This window comes from Chinchilla lanigera, unplaced genomic scaffold, assembly GCF_000276665.1.
Source record: "Chinchilla lanigera isolate Chin_1 unplaced genomic scaffold, ChiLan1.0 scaffold00016, whole genome shotgun sequence".
In the NCBI taxonomy this organism is placed as follows: Eukaryota; Metazoa; Chordata; class Mammalia; order Rodentia; family Chinchillidae; genus Chinchilla; species Chinchilla lanigera.
In genome coordinates this window covers 20122477-20134703 of record NW_004955417.1, presented here as the reverse complement: position 1 = coordinate 20134703, position 12227 = coordinate 20122477, and the positions used below count along the sequence as shown (strand labels likewise).

The 12227-nt window shown below is 43.4% G+C and overlaps 1 protein-coding gene across 1 annotated transcript in view; it reads left to right on the top strand.

Moving 5' to 3' along the window:
- The first annotated feature begins 8913 nt into the window (after positions 1-8913).
- The window catches only part of Csmd3 (CUB and Sushi multiple domains 3), a 1085099-nt gene continuing 1081785 nt past the window's right edge, over positions 8914-12227 (top strand). The window contains exon 1 of the mRNA XM_005381888.2: positions 8914-9335. Coding sequence (XP_005381945.1) covers positions 9158-9335 — 178 coding nt within the window. The 5' untranslated portion in view covers positions 8914-9157. The remainder of the gene's footprint in view (positions 9336-12227) is intronic.

Sequence of the window (12227 nt, the reverse complement as noted above, 5' to 3'; positions counted from 1 at the left end):
AAGAAACACAGTAGATTTCAATACAAAGGAGTAGGGTGGCTGGAAAGAGAGCCCAGTGGCTCAAATGCCTGCCTGGCACGCACTAGGTCATAAGGTTGATTCCCAGAAAAAGAGAAGAAAAAGAGGAAAGGAGATTGTTTCAGAAATAATGAGAGGTGGGGCTGGGGATTTAGCTCAGCGGCAAAGCGCCTGCCTGGCAAGTGCAAGGTCGTGAGTTCGGTTCCTGGTACCGGAAAAAAAACAAAACAAAAAAAAATTTTAAAAAAAAGAAATAATGAGAGGTATGAAAACTAAAGTTTTGGCTCTAAGAAAGTGGGAAGACAAACGCAGGGACTGCAGAACTCTGTCAGCAGCAAAATTAAGGAGGGAAAATTATATGGAAAGGATACAGGAGGGTTTAGTTACAGTTAGTATAAGCTTCTAGCAAACAATACAAAAGGCACTGTTACGGCTCAAGACAATGCCTGGCAACGCTAGATCAGACACAGAGACTTATATAAAATCACCCTAGAGGAAAACATGACCATAAATATACACAAATGTTTTGAAATTTTAAAAATACTAATGGAAACTCTGGAGGCCATAGATTGTTCCTGAGGAGAATGTCTCTCATCAGAGCAGGAATAGGAAAAGAAGATCCTACAGGGAATAAAAAAAAGAGAGCGGCATCAGAGATCACATGGAAATGCAGTCGCCCTGCGCACAAGACCCTGGTCTTTGCCAGTTCCCAGCACAAATTAGCAGACATGACTTTTTTCTGGTGGCTCTGAGAGTGAATCCACTCTGTTCTTTAGCTTCTGGTGCTTGCCAAAGGTCTTTGTATTCTTTGGCTTACAGACTCACCCTTCCCTTTCTGCTTCATTTTATCCAATGTCTTCCGGATCTCAATTTCTCTCTCTCTCTTCCACTCTGTCTCTCATAAGGGTATCTTCCACTGGCTTTAAATTCAGAATCATTGAATCTCAACATCATTAATGTGGTTCCATTGACAAAAATGGTTTTCTTCACTGTCATTTTATTTTTAATTAACGAACAATAACGGCATACATTTAGGAAATATAATGCGATGCTTTCATACATTTATATGGTGTGTAATGAATAAATCGTGTAAATTAACATACGAGCACATCACAAACTTGTCCCTTTCTAAAAACAAGATCACATTAGTAGATTTCAGGGCTGAGGAGTTTGAAGAGCTACACTTCAGCCCACTAAAAGCACTACCCCCAAAGTGTGGAGTAGGAACATTATAAGAAAATCTCTCACACTTTCATAGCATTGCAGAGAGTTCACATAGATTATCTGAGATGAGGAGTTACTCATAACTTAGAGATAATGAGGAAAGCTTGGAGAAGTTTTTCAAATATAGTATATATATTGTCACAATGCTCTTGAAAAGTGACTGACTTTCTTATCCAAAAAGCATTCTTGCTTCAAAAGTACCACCACATATTGACCCAGACAAAGAAAAAAAATTATCACTCTTCCTTTGTGAGTATGACTTTGTAATTATCTTATCATACACTTTCCCCTTATTATTTTGTATCTACATAGCAACTTTTCTAATCATATAGAGTTTTATGTTTCCTGTTTTGTTATTATTTGATTTGCTTTCATTGTGTTTGTATGCTTGGTTTTAGACTTAGAAAAAGACAAAGTTAATTTCTAAAGAAATCAAGATTATTTTTCCCCAGGAAAAAAACACACTCTTAAAAAATTAAAATTATGAAGTTGATTAATGACCACATTGTAATTCTGGATATCTTACCCTCCTAAGAGATGATGTTGGTATTATACTCATAGAAGTATTTTAGTCTTGCACCAGTATTTTGCTCCACTTAAACCTAGCCCAGATATGTGAAATCGTCCCAAAGTCAGATTCATACACTGCATAGGTAAATTCTGGATATGTTTATAAATATAGGCTTGTTCATACTGTGACCATGAATATCCATAAACAAACCAATATAAATTTGACTGCTGCTTTATGATCAATTAATATTTGTTGGACCAGAAGAGGAATGCTCATAATGAATATCTGATATCTTCAATCAACTTTAAGGGTTACATTGATTCTTTTCATAAACCACAGCTAATAAAATGTCAAAAGAACAAATTGATTTGCTTTTTCAATGAAATGATCCATTGATTCAGTTGCTCAGAAGTGTACTTCAGGAGGATCTATTAATTGATGAATTGTTATGGTCTACTAAAAAAGATGACATGCAATCAGAACCTGTAACTTGGTCTCTCATCTCCCGAGATCCACTTCTACTTGGCTAATTTACTTTTCTGACTTCATTTGTAGTGTCTTTACTGAAAATATCATACCCTTGTTGACTGAATTTTAAATGTGCATATAACTTTCCTATATTTCCTCAGAACATTTCAGGAAACTTTCTTTCCACTAGGATATTTTTCCCGTCAACTCTCCCCACATGATTTTAGAATGGCTCAACTATTTCTCTTTTCCGTGTAGAGTACGCCAACTCCCCAGCTGTAAATGATCTCTCCCCATCCTGGCATGTAACAAGCATCTCTTTTAAAATGGTTATACTGTACTGCCACTCGCTATTGTTGTCTGAGAATGTATTCTATCCGTTCTGTTGCACTGGAAGCTCCTTGAGGATAGAGTAGTGTGTAATTCCTACATTTGTTTCCTTGCGATAGGAACTCAAAATGATTTCTTAAATAAATGAAGGAACACACAAATGAAAATGCTACTAGCTGTACAAAGAGTAAAGATGAAATTGATCCCTGTCCAGACGAGACGGATATTTGTACTTACAATCCAAGTTGTATTATGTGTAGCCAAATCAAAATCAGCTACATTGATTTTCTTTCCTTTTGAAGCCAAAAAGATCATTCTAAGTCAAGGTCACTCTTTTCTTCCCATCCGAAAAAAGTTTGCTTGCATTGTTTGGCTTCCGGCGGGCTTATTCTGGGAAGCATTTCAACATTTATTACTTTTGAGATACATTTGGAAAACAAATGAAAGAGCAGAGCTGTTAATAATTACTTGGGAATTTTAAAAATTAGTCAAATTGTACTGTAGCATTCATACTATGAAGGTACTTCAAATGTAAGAGCATTCATATAGCATGGATTTCAAATCTGTGAAACATCTACCAGTACCATTTTAAATGCTTCCTTTCACTTGATAATTCATAAGTATTTAGCAAAACCAGTGTCACAGGTAAAAGCTTCACAAAGGTAAAGAGAGAAGAATCCATTGTTATCATAAGTAGAGCAATTTACTATGAAGCCAGAAGAAATTCCAACCATGGGTGAAAGGTACTTGCCTTCTACCTATGGGTTATGCTTTGCTTCATTGAGGTTTCTGGTATTGTGATCAATATTATTATTATTATTTTGGGGTTTTTTTGGGGGGGTTGGTGTTATTGTTTTCTGGTACAGGGAATCGAACTCATCACCTCAAGCTTCTCAGGCAGGCACTGCACCACTGAGCTAAATCCCCAGCCCTCTGATCCATATTATTTTAAAACACTTTTCTATATTGACTTTCATCTGTAAAATTGTTTGCAGTAGATGCTTATAATTTTCAGCAAAATTTCAAAAATCCTAATCCTTTGGTAGAAGACGAATGAAACAAAATATACAGACAGCATCTAATTTATGCTACAATAAAAATTTATAAACTAAAATATAGTAATGGTTTTGCTATGTTAGAAATATATGATAACATGAAATTATCTCAAGACAGAAATTACAGAATATGTAGATTATAGGGTATTAAAATTTAGAAGATAATAATTAGCAGTAAGATAATTTCTGGGTATAAAATCACATATACATTTTGAGAATAATTTTGATAAATATGATATCTTGTGAAATGCTCATGTTTGATTTATAGTCTCTCAATATTTGTGCATTCTCCAGTGCATTTTAAATTTATACTCCAGACCTGTATTTGTGATAAAAATTAATGATAATTAAAAGACCTGCTACCCTGGCAATTAAGGTGTTTTCATATAATGTCAGCAAGACAACTTTATTACTGATGAAACACAGAGACCTGGATTCCCTCAATTATATAGAAAAGCTACATTTAGCTTAATTAGCTTATTTATATATGTCCATACAGAGACAAGGTAAGAAATATCAGCTTCATGTGATCAAAATAATGAAACACACTCAAGACAGAGAGAAAGTTCTGCAAAATTATTATTTTTTCTCTTCCAAGATGATTACCCACATCTTCCCAACAATTACTAGTCTTCTTTACGGAAATGGATTAGTATATAATCTTTTAAAACCATATATATATATGCCAAATATTGCATTGTCCATTTTAAGGAAAACAGCAGTTGAAAAAATTTGAAAGCAAAAGAATTAAATTATTCAACTTATGTTTTATATCAAAAACTGTTTTTGGTGTCGAAATAAGCATGTTTGGCTTGTATGGCCAGGACCATAGCCTTTGCCTTCCGTTCCAATGCCTTTCTGCTCTCTTGCTCTTTCAAATACAATATTATTACACGTACATGACATATAAACTTCACTCTCTGAATTACTTAATGTGGTAAGAAGCTTAAAATGACTGAAATGCCTGTTAAGTCTCAGTGTTAATGAAACTCTTCAGAGGAGTCAAGAGATAAACTGCCCGGGAAGGCTCCTTGGGCAGCACTTCAAGAAGCTTGTGTCTTCTTTTCCGGGTTTCTGATTAGCAGCAGGCACAGATACATTTATCCCTGCCTGATAAGTTCCCTCCTTACATGCAATTATTCTCCTTTTAAAGAGTGACTTTATCATGATGACTGAGTCTCTTTATCTTTCTTCTCAAAAAATAAGGAAGACTATTAACAAAGCAAATGCATAAACTGGAATTCGAATTCCCTTACTGTTCTAGAGTAAACATTTAAATGCAGGCATCTGTTTTCCAGGTGCTGGGGAAGTCAAGCATGTGTGGTCTAAGAATGAGCATTGATGGGAAAATGTGAAAAACCAGTGCAGCCTCTTCCTTCTTTCGTAGAAGTGAGTTCAATAAAATATAAATAAAAACAGTAAAGCAGACTGTGAAGGAAAAGAAAAATACCTACTGGATTATTTGCAAATCATGAAAAATGTTACTTTACGGTAGCTATTTTAAAAAATTTTTCCCTCATACACATAGGCTTGAATTTGAGTCTTTTAATTTAAATGTGCAAAGTATATTTAAGGGGCACTCAGCTTTAATAGACAGTGACACTTTTATAACAAAATAAAGACATTACATGGGCAATCAGTGTCATATAAACCTGGGGAAAATAAAACTACTTCGCAAGCTCATAAAGCTTATAATTTTCTTTCCAAATTTAAGGATAATCCCCTTGCCAAGTTTTTAACATTAGTTTTCCTCAACGTACTCATTCTATTTTGGTCATTTCATTCATTTGCTTCTAATACTGCCTCTGTGTTACTAAGAGAGCGTATATAAATTTTGAGAGGTTATATTAATAGAGGGCAATTTTTGAATGTGACTTATTTTTTCCCTCTTAGTAGCAACTCATAGTCTGTCTTAAAGCCAACATTAATTTCATTCTGTAGGTATTTGGGGGGAAAATCTAAAAAGGAAAGAGAACTGGCACTTCCAGTTCACAGAATTTGTTTCTAAACATTTTCAGATGTCTTCAGGGTATTTCATCGCTGATTGTCTGGATGAATTTTACCAAATAACTTTTTTCCATGATCCCTATGTGAAAAGATCAATAGGTGATGGGAAGGAGAAACAGAAGACAGAGAAAGGAAAGGAATTTTAGTGACTGAAAACTATAAAAATAGTAGATGTTCTTTAGATGTGTACATGTTTAACATTGATCACTTACAAGTTACCTTGTAAATCCTTACTTTTGTATGAGTCTGTGTGAAACTTAACTATGGAAATCTTTTCCCCATTGTCACTAGCCATTGAAAACAAGAACCTTTGACAGTTTGCATAGAATATCCAAAGGAAGGAAGGGTGGTGACTTAGAAATCACATATGATGGGGTCATATTTCCCTATCAATATTACTTTTGGCCAGGCAAGTCCGTTCAATTTGTCACATGTCAATTTTGTCCTTTATAAAGTGAGGATAATTGCAGTGGTTGCTTCAACATGTCTAGTGAGGATTGAATAAGACACACAATGTAAACATAATTCTATAAGCTGAGTACTTATGTTTGCTATTATGTTAGCTATATTTTTTCTATTTCAGTGGTCAAGAAAACCCTATTTTTTATACCCAGTATATTGCTTTCCTACAGATTGGCTACGATAGGTGATGCCTTCTTCCCAAATGTAGCTGTATTTTTGGAGAAACTGTGGGACTTCTCTTCCCAAAATTCAGCTGATAATTTTATGTTTCTGGAAACATTCTGGAAATGTTTTTTTAAGACAAAAACCACTGCACATGAAAGGTACATGTGTTCGAGCACTAAACACTTGGGACTAAAAGCTAATGCTTCTGATGATGACCTTGGATAAACCACTTCATTTCCTCATGTTTTAACTTTTTCTGATTGTACAATATATTTTTCAATCCTGTCTCAATCCTGAAAGATGTGATTAAAAGAATGATTTGTGACTCATTGGAGCGGTAGAACCTAGAAACTATAGCATTGTTCAACGTATCATAAGCTACCAGATAAATCTTTTACCATGCTCATGCTGAAGTGATAGTCAACATTCATTTGGGAAAAATAATTGGATTATAGGATTAGCAATGTGCTTGCAAAATAAATATCAGAAATTGGTATCTTAGCAGCAGTCTTTGTTACCATAATCAAACTTTGTTTTGTGCCCCATAGTTAACAATGAAAATGCCACTGATTTTTGAGAAATGAAGTTTTTTAAAGCCCTTCACGCTGACTGTTTAGTCATGTATTGAAATAGATGCCACAAATGCAGGCTTATTTCAGGTGAACCAAGTTGAGGTGATAACCTCAGCACACTTGCTAAGGAGGGTTTTGTTGTGTGTCCTCATTAAGACCAAGAACCTGTTAGCGTCTAACTCCTTCATCTCAGCAAAAGCAACAGCAAACATATCCTGACATCTTGACTGAGATCAGCGCCAGGGCCGCTGCTGAGGTGGCTGAGCAGACTAATGACGCTGTCCTTGTTGATCCTTCCAATCACGCTCCAGTCCCAACCTTGTCACCCACTGCCTTTCAGAATCTACATATGCAGACCTTAAGAGAGGGAGCGCAGGTGGGAAGGGACAGGAGCCGGCCCCTGCACTCCTAGATGTACCTCTCCCAATTTAATGAGGTCAGCTGGGCTTCTGCAGATTTACCTATTGCTACCTCTGCCCAGCAGAGACATGTTTCTCTAGCACACGCATGCATGTGTACATCTATGGCAAAAGCACACTTGGGCACAGAAAGCACACTATGGTCTTCCACAAACCGGCACCCTTGCCCCTCGCTACAGAGCCGGCTCGCTTGCTCTCTCTCTCTCTCTCTCTCTCTCTGTCTCTCTGTCTCTCTGTCTCCCTCTCTCCCTCTCTCCACCGCTCCCTCTTTTCCTCTCTCCGCCTCTCTTCTCTAGGCTTTCAGACCCACAGTGCCACGTACCCTCATAGCTCAAAATCCTTACTGTGCGTTGAACTCACTGGCTACTCACACTACGGGCGCTCGCAGGGTGCCCACTTGCCAGCGAACGGGATCTCCCAGATGCGACCGCCCTGGTCCACTGAGCTGGCAGCTCCAGCGAGAGCCCTGGGACAAAAGCTGACCGAGGGATTGTGTGGTGTATGGAGGAGAGCTGCAAACTCAAATTGGCCAGTGCTTCGGCCAAATCCTGTAGGATAAAGCTCAGCCCTCGGCATGCAAACAGGGCCACAGGCAGCAGCAATTCCCCATTCCAGAACCAGCCTGCTGCCCTCGCCACTCCGGACAGCAGCCCGGATTCCTGAAGGATCAGGTCACCTATCTGTCGGGGTCCCGCTATGATGAACACGATCGCCGAATGATCTCGGTCAGGACCTTGAGGGAAAAGAGGAGGAAATTAGCAAACACCGGCCAAACACCCTGGTCTTAGGGACGCAGCTCCTCCGCACCCTGGCAAGAGAGACGGGGGCCCTTGTGGATGGGCGGAAGAAGCAGGTGGCTCGCAGACGGCCAGTAGATGGCGCAAGAGCTCTTCCTTTGCACAATCTTAACCCTTGCGTGGTGCAGCGAGCCGCCGGCTCCAGATGTACAGATGCATACACTTCGCATTTTGAAAGAAACCTCCCATTTACATATTTGGGACCGACTCAGAATTAAGACAGATGAGTGTGTTCTAGGTAACCCTCACCGAGAAAGCAGTTTGGCTGCGGTACACACCAGCCTGGAGGGGATTTGGGAACCTGGAAAAAAAAGGACTCCGACCCCCCCCCCCCCGCCCCAGCCCACCGTACCCCTACCGGACCCATGTCCCCCATCGAAGCGTAAAATCCCTGCCACGGATTGACACGGAGGTGCTTGAGTGTGGAAATGCACGTGTGCAAGTAAATTCCTCTCTACGGTTTCTTTCTTTTGCTTTTGTTTTTTTTTTTTTGTGTGTGTGTGTGTGTGTGTGTGTGTGTGTGTGTGTGTGTTTCCCCAATTAAATCAGAGACCAATACACGCGAGGCGCCTGCAGAAGCGCCGTGTGACCGCTGTAGTAGCGCACGTCCCACGATCACGATCGCGACGCGAGCTTCGAGCAGCCAGACGCGAGCACCGCCGCCTCCCCGAGAGCCACGCAGACCCGTGGTCGCCGCGCTCCCCGCCAGAGGCTCCGCGCGCGCAGGCAGCGATGGAGAGCTTGCTCCCTTAATATTTCTCGGGCTGCTCTTTACAGGCAGAATTGATCGATTCGGGGAGGGGGGAAAAAAAAAACCAAGCCCCTTCATTGCAAATATCTTGGGGAGTGAACAGAGAGCGGAGCAGGGCTTTAAGAGGCTCGCTGGTGCTCGCTGTCAGGAGGCAGCACCGGGGTGGGTTTTGGTGGAGGGGAAAATCGCGCAGGCAGAGGCAGAATCCAGAGTAGCGGAGACTTTGTGCCCCCGTCGGAGAGATGGTTGAGTCCTCGTCAAGGTTGCTGTGGTATCCCAGAAACACCATTCACTCCGAGCTGTGACCGCGCAGCACCACCAGCAACTCCACTGCGCCGGGCTGGGCTGAGCGGCAGGAATCAGGAGCCAGCGAATAATATGCAAGGGATCCGCAAAGGGGAAAGCCGAGCGCAGGAATCCAAGCCCCGGGAGCCTGGCACGCGGACATGCGCTAGATGTGGCCGCCTCGACTTCCTCCTGATGAAGAAAATGGGGATTAAAAGTGGATTTACGTTTTGGAACCTGGTCTTTTTACTGACGGTGTCCTGCGTGAAAGGTAAGGTCTCCGGGCTGGGGGGTCCCCCTCTGCTTCGGATGGAGGTGGGCTTGACTTGTCGCCTGAGCGAGGCAGGCGGCTTACTTTGCAATTTGCACGGATAAAATGATCATGATAATACTGATGAAGGAGTTGATTCACAGCTCTTTTTTTTTTTTCCTCCCCCTCGGATAGGAAATGCATTTTGCTTGCCAGATTTGGCGTTCAATGCGGTGATTGAGCTTGTGCTCAATAAATATTCTTGCAGTACGCTCACAGGAATACGTGAGTTGATTCCTATAGCCTCTAACTAGTAGATATCCAGGCAGAATTCCTCTGCAAGACTTTTCTCGGTGGTGAGGATTACCTTGATGTCTAGTCAGATCCGTGGGGTCTGAGGCTTCGGGTGGATTATTTATATGAGAAACACTGTTGTAAATGCTTCTTAACCCTTGCTGGGAACTAAGTTACCGATGTGCTAGGAAGGTGTCGGTTTTACACGCAGCAGGATACAGGGGTCTTCAAAGCACCGCCACACCAACACTGAAGGTTTGCATAATATTTGAATTATTTCTACCAGAGCTCGCAAGCTGTGGTGACAAATGTAGTGGAGCTTCCTTGGGTCTGGTGGTAAAAGATTCGGAGAAAAATGAGGCTTTAAAATGGTCTGCGATGCCACTAAGTACATAACGATACACCTTTGAGGGTGAATGAAGGTAGGGAGAAAGTCATTAGCTGATGACCAAAAAGAAAATCCTCAGCAAGTCTCAGCGTTCAGACAGGTAGAGTGAGTGTCACATGTACAGACGCGGGGAGGGGTGGGTGGGATGTAACATTTATTCCTAAGCCCAAAGGCAAGGGACAGTCAGGATCAGTGGAAGAAGAACTCAGGTGGGGGTACAGATCTACACGTCTCTTCCACAACTTCTGCACCCTGCTGACCATTAATTGCTGCACGAATACTCAGGAGGCGTTTATGACTCACGCCATCCTTTCTGAACCATCACTCCTCATGGCAGATCGAATAGACCGGATGGATGTCGCTGTCCGTGGAGCTAGTTTCAGATCCCGGGTGTCTGTGCGTTGGGGGTGCGGGGCGGGTTTGGCCCAGGCACGCCGGCTGTCAACACCGCCTGGACTCTTCTGCCTTTGTACCCAGCGCCTCTCCGAACCTCAGTCGGCCGCGTCTCTATGAAACAGTGTATTGTCCAGCTTGCAGCTGGCTGCCCCCACAGCAGGCGGTGCATTTGCATTCCGTGGAAATGATAACTCATGTTTTGGGAGGAGGGAGCTGGAGAAGTTACCTCTCCCTTTACGGTGACCAAGGATAGATGGGTGACATGTCTCGAATTTTAATGTCCAGCCTTAAATACCAGGAAGTCGCCCCTGGTCTCTGTGGCAGCAACTGCCATGCAATCCCAACCTGCTCCTAAAAGCTCGATTGTGTGTGTGTGTGTGTGTGTGTGTGTGTGTGTGTGTGTGTGTGTGTTTTCCTGCAACCTCAGTCTAGCCCTGAGCTAAACCACTCGCCTGGGCGTCGCTACGCTCCCTGGAGCTCAAAATGCATATCAGGCTGCTTGCGAGGGTCTGGGCCGTGAGCTGCGCGTGTGGGGAGCCGCACACCGGCGCTCGGGAGTCGCGGTGGATGGAGGGCCCCGGGAGGCCAGCTAGACGCGCGCAGACAGGGAGCTTCAGACAGCAGGAGCCCTGGCAGGAAGACGTAGGGGTGGCTCCTTCCCATAGATGACCGGGGCTAAGTGCGAGTTTTCCGGTGACACCTGTTGAGCCCAAACATATTTTGGGGGGCAGCTGGTTGTGGGGGCGAGTCTCCCCAGCCCGGCGAGCACGCCAGCCTGACCCTCTGAGCCGCGCCGCCTGCGATGACAGCCGGGCTGCAGGCGCCTACCGTACTTCCCCATTCAAACGCGCGGCTTGAAAGGCCAGGCGCGTTAATTTTCGCTCAGAGGCACTGGTGAGGGGATCCCTCCCCAGCACCCAGAGCTCCTGCACTTTGAGCTGAGATCCCTGAGCTCCTGCAGGGACGTTGGGAAACTGCACAGCGTGCGGTGAGGAATCCACATCTGCAGACCCTCCGCACGTCTGTAATGCCAATAAAGTCATTCACCCTACACAGCTGGTCCTGGGAGACAGCTACACTGCCTCACTTGGGAAACTTGCAGAGTGGAAGCTCTCAATCTGCTCGCAATCCCCCGGCAGTGCCGATTTTGACAGTTGCTTCACATTCTCCTTCTCCTTCTGTAATTGCAATCTCACCCCGTCTTACGCTGTCCTGTGCACCAGGGTTGCTGCAATGCCTTTGGCGGCATTGTTTGTTGAGATTGCTTCCTGCTTTTGTCTTTCATGAAGGCAGTTTGTCCTGGGCTCTCTGGCCCACAGAACAGTTCGGACTGGGGAGTACTTGGGAGAGGTTTTCTGGTCCCAATCCGGGCGAGCTGCAGGCTTCGGGAAGTGGGAGGCGCTCGTGGGAACCTCGTGGGCCAGGGGAATCCCACCCCGTCGATTCTCATCCTCCACCCTATCACCTCTGCGCTCAGCGGCAATGACAAAGGGTTCAGCAGGAGGAATCGCCTCCGAGGGGACGGTAAAGTGGACTTTGCGAGGCCTGGATCTGGGGTGGGGCTGAGAGGGGAACTGAGGGTCCCGGGCATTTTATCTCCAGGCCCGCATCTGAAATGTTAAGAATAAGGTTACTACGCAGGGCATAAAATTGGAGGGCGGCAGGGCGAGGCTGTGAAGCTTGAGAGAGAGAGAGAGAGAGAGAGAGAGAGAGAGAGAGAGAGAGAGAGAGAGAGAGAAGAAGGGAGAAAAAGAGGTTTGCAACGCTGCTCCCTGCTGCAGCTTGTCTGCTTAAGTCTCACCCAGACAGAAATCGTAAATCTCCAAGTCGTGGTT